Source organism: Nicotiana tabacum, chromosome 20, assembly GCF_000715075.1.
Source record: "Nicotiana tabacum cultivar K326 chromosome 20, ASM71507v2, whole genome shotgun sequence".
Lineage (NCBI taxonomy): Eukaryota > Viridiplantae > Streptophyta > Magnoliopsida > Solanales > Solanaceae > Nicotiana > Nicotiana tabacum.
Genome location: NC_134099.1, coordinates 78,412,351 through 78,417,304, shown reverse-complemented (window position 1 = coordinate 78,417,304; position 4,954 = coordinate 78,412,351). Strand labels below are relative to the sequence as shown.

Below are 4,954 nucleotides of genomic sequence, written 5' to 3'. Positions count from 1 at the left end.
AGCACATACTCAACGATGCTTCTCCCTTTAATAAATTATGTCTGCTCATCTTATATTAGATTAGGAAGCATTCCAGCTAGCCTTTCATGAACAACCCTCAAGAAACCTTTATTTATAAAATTGTTAAGGCTAATGGGTCGCATGTTAGAATAAGTCAAAATCTGTTTCTTCTTAGGTAATAGCACCAAATTTGTGTGAGTCACAAACTTTGGTAGATTATGCCCATTGAATAAAGCTCTAACCATGTCATAGACATTATCTCCGACTATATCCCAGCATGCTTGAAAGAAACAACCAGTGAATCCGTCTGGTCCACCTGCACTGTCTCCATTGAGCCCAAACACTGCCTCTTTCACTTCGTCTTTGTTAGGTTACCTCAAAAGCATATCATTCTGCTCATTATTCACCATGTGTGGCACATGATCCAATATGTCAAATGCATCAGGAACCTTATCTTCATGAAATTGATCAGTGAAATATTTTACAGCTTCCTCCGCCATAGCTACTGAATCTTCAATCCAATTGCCCTCGCTATTTTGGATTCTCTTCAATTCCAACCTTTTCCTTCTTCCCATGACTTGCGCATGAAAGAATTTTGTGCTCCTATCTCCATCTTTGAACCATGACAATCCAAATTTTTGTTTCCAAAATTCCTCCTCTAGCGTTAAGTATTTTATGAACTCAGCTTGAACTTTCATAAGTCTTTCTCTATTCTGAAAAGAAGGATTCAACTCGAATTGTGCTTCATGAACTAAGACCACCTCTTCCAAACTAGCAATCTTTTCAAAAATGTTTCCAAATGTAGCCTTGCTCCAGATTGAAAGAGATTTCTTCACCTTTTTGAGCTTGTGATTGAACAAAGTGAAAGGGTTCGCATGAAAGTCTGTTGTCCAGTTTTCTGCTACTGTATTTTTGAAAGTTGGATTTTTTGTCCAGAAATTCAAAAATTTGAAGGACCTCTTGATTGGGACTGTAGAGGCCTGTACACTCAACATCATTGGGCAGTGGTCAGAACTAATTTTGGAAAGATGGATTACTTCTAAACCTGCAAACATCTGTTGGAATTCTGCATTTGCTAATATTCTGTCTAGTCGCTTGAAAATGCAGTCATCTTCACCTTGACCATTCCACAAAGTGTAAATACTTCCTTTAAATCCAAGATCGAAAAGGTTACAAGTATTTACACAATGCCTAAAATCAAAAACCTCATTCATGTGGACGGGCCGGCCTCCAAATTTTTCTTCTTCATCCCAGATAACATTGAAATCTCCTCCCACTAGCCAAGGAAGATCCATATCTCTCGCAAGTGCATATAAGCTGTCCCACAATTCAATTCTTTCAGTAGAGTCACATTTTGCATATACAAATGTAACAATAAGTGACCTTCCAGAATCCATGTTTGTTATTTTTAGTGTCATCTGTTGGTCCATATTGATAATGATATCAACACCATGATCTTCATCAACAAATACCCATATTTTGTTTGAAACATTTGCGTAAACTTGTAGCATTCCAATCTTTCTTCTATACCATTCTAATTTCGTGGCTCTTTGCATTAGTTCCATGATACCTATAAATTGAAAATGATGTTGCCTCTGCATAATGACCAGCCTCTCAAAGGCTTTCATTGTATTCACCGATCTCACATTCCAAAATAGAGCATTCATCATTGATTATGCGATTTGGATTGGGTCCTTCTTGTTTGAACCCCAGGTGGAACTACACTTTGATTTTCTTTAGATTGCTTCTTTTTACCTCTCCCAACAAATTTCCCTTTCTCTATTGCTCTAGGTGAAAGATCACCTTGTCTTGCTACATTCTTAAAGTTTTGAGTCGTTGATTCTTCATCCATGTCTCTCCCTTTGGTTTCCACATTTTCATCATCACCATGGCCCTTAGGAGTAGTAATGATTTCATTTTTTCCCTGATTAGGAATCAACGATCTCCCTGCACTCTCCTTTCCTTGATCTCCTTTAGCTTTAGTTATAGTCAATGGAATAGTGACTTTTTCTGGAGAAAGCTGCCCTGCATCGTTGAGCTGTACCATTGTAGTGACTTGTTTTTCTCCTTTATCACTGATTACTTCATCACCTATACCACTTAAGTCTCTTCTAGTGCCCCCCGGATCACCTGTCAATGAAATAACAGCATTACTCCTATCAAGAATGGAGGTACCTTCAGGGGGTTTAAGGCAAGTGTTCTGCATCTGACCAAATTGTTCAGTACCTTCACGCATTTTTGATGCTTTTGTGAATTGTGGGTTTTCATTGTGGTGTATCACAGCTTGTAAACCTTGTCCATTCACGCTTTGTTCCTCCTCTCCATCTTGATCATCTTCAGTTTTATTCAGATCTTCACTACAATCCTCATTTCCTAAGAATTCTCCTTCTTATGAGTCCTCCTCAATTTGTTCTGTCCATACCTTAACTTTGCCAATGTGAAGTTTTCCAGGTTCTTTATTAAACATATTTGGCTCGAGTGATTCTTGAAATGGTACTTCTTGACAAGAAGTATTTGTAGCCACTAAATTTTTAGCAAATGTTTGTTGTACCCATTGCGTTGTAGCATCCTTATTTGCTGCTATATTTTTCTTTCCTTTGGTACCTGCACTGCCTTTGTTACCTTTGTGTGACCCTCCAGTCCCAATAGTAATTGGATTGAATTTCTGGGCTGCTGGATTTAATGATTTTCCAGAAGGAAAAGGACTGTTTAAGGCACTTTGTTTATCACCCTCTGCTACAAGAGCCACTTGATTATTGTTCTGAGAAACTGCACCATTTTTCTGAATCACAACATCATCCTTCGTTTGTGGTTGCTTTTGGATAACCTCATCATTCACATCCTCCATTTACAACACCGCAAATTTATTCCCTATATGAGTCTGCTCCCTTGCACATTGGTTGATTGGTACTATTTCTTTCCCTGTTGTATTTTGGACTTCCTTTTGATTAACTGCGTGCCTTGTACGATTATCCCTAACCTCTTTCCACTGCTCATTACCCTTACCACTCACATTGCCTACCACCTTCCTGCTTGATAAAATCATTAAAGGTCCTTGCCGAGTTGAGCTTGATGGTACAATTGCCTTGTCAATATTTTTCGCAATCACATGTTCGGTCTGTTGCTCAGCATTTTTATTCCCCATTAGATCTGGATGAATCCTCCAACAGTCAATCATGTCGTGCCCCTGCAATTTGCACTCTTTACAATATTTGGGCAAATAATCATAGTTGATGGTCACCCATTCAGTCCTCACACCTCTAGTTGTCTCATTTTCGATGTCCATACGCACTTTCTTAGGTAAGTCAGTTAGGAGATCAACAAGAACTTTCACTCGCGCACAGCTCGGCCTCGTCTTATTAATTGTAGCCAAATCAAGATGGAGTGGCTTTCCCACAGCTGAAGCCAACGAAAAAAGACATTCCTTGACGAAATAATTTGGCAATAAATTTGGAAACGAAATCCATGCCATTACCTTTGGCGTTTCCTCACCAGCCTTGAATTTTGAATCATATATCAACGTGATTAATTGATATTCATTGCCAAGCTTGTCTTTCACATAATACACACTCTTCGAAGAAAATTCAATAAAATCTTGTTGTAGTGTCAAACGTATTAGTACATGCCTTTCGCGTAAGTATCTAATGGTACACTCTCCTTTAATCCCACATTGCAGCGGTACAATTCAACGTAGTTCATTGAGCTCAGGCCATCCATAAGAAAATTTGCACACTACTGCATAGTGCAAGCCTTCAATCTCGTTCATTCGCTCCACCTCAGATTCAGTGAACTTCACCAAAGGCTTTCCTTGAAAGAGCACTGGATGACGAAATGAAATTGTATCAGCAGTAAACTGTTTCATGTTTCCTTGAGCTTGTGCATTGATCGTGGCTGGCTTTAGAATGTTAGAATAATCTAAAGGCTTGTGTATTGTTGTGGGGTTGTTTGTAATGGAGGGGGGCATGGGAGGGCAGACCAGCCATTGGAGGTGACTGGTCGCCGGCCTTAGAGGCTATGATCGACTTCAACTTAGTTGCTCGTGTTTCCTCTCTCAAAAGCCCAGATTCTATCAACCTACAGTGGTCTTCGAACTGAAATGAAAATCAATATCTATACTAAGAAACCATGGTATTCTTTAGTACTCCATATAGCACTACAACACCTTAAATTACATCAAGATTAAGCTGTAGCTTTTTCCAAAAGAATCGTGATGCTACAGTAACTCAAGGAGATTTGAAATCTGTTGCGATGGTTATAGATTTAGCTGCAAAACTAAGAGTCACGAATTAAACAATGTTCTTCGCATCTCACAGATCACATCCATGATACATGAAGATAGTAGCTTTGATGTTTTTCGAATAAGCACTGGGTGCTACAGTACTTCGAAAAAGAAAATTAAGATCTGTTGAGAATAGCTAATGATTTAAGGATAAAATCAAAAGGAGATTGTTCACAAATAGAAGGGGTTCTTTTGAGACCAATCTTGTGATGATACCTTGCCGGATTCCAGAATTATGCCCGATGAATAGTGATGGAATTACTATTCATTGAGACGAAATTACTATTCATTAATTCCCCTTGTTCATATGCTTTTTTTCCTGTATTACTATTCCCTCTTGGGGATTTGAATGGGAAATTGAGGTCGAATTTTGATGAATTTGATATGGATAGACTCGTGAGTGGATAAGGATTCTATAGATGTGATTTTTATAGGATTCCGAGATCTGGGCCCGGGGGCCGATTTGAGCAATTTCGGGATTTTTGATGTAAATTGGATATTTTTGAGTAGGCTTTGTTCCATTAGAACATTTTAATGGTTATGTACTAATTTTGGTTAGATTTGGAGCATCCGTAGGTCGATTCGAGAGGGCAAAGGCATAGCGGGCTAGAGTTTGGACCGGATCGAGGTGAGTAATGATTGTAAATATTGTCCTAAGTGTATGAAACCCTAGAT

At 38.8% G+C, this 4,954-nt stretch overlaps 1 protein-coding gene across 1 annotated transcript; it reads right to left on the bottom strand.

The window, feature by feature from the left end:
* Window positions 1–371: 371 nt before the first annotated feature.
* On the bottom strand, window positions 372–1,667 carry LOC142174426 (uncharacterized). Its single transcript, XM_075240219.1, has one exon. The coding sequence runs from the start codon at window positions 1,665–1,667 to the stop codon at window positions 372–374; it is 1,296 nt and encodes a 431-aa protein (XP_075096320.1).
* Window positions 1,668–4,954: the final 3,287 nt, after the last annotated feature.

Coding starts and splice junctions, on each gene's coding strand:
- LOC142174426 (XM_075240219.1), bottom strand. CDS start 1,667: ATGAATGCTCTATTTTGGAATGTGAGATCGGTGAATACAATGAAAGCC.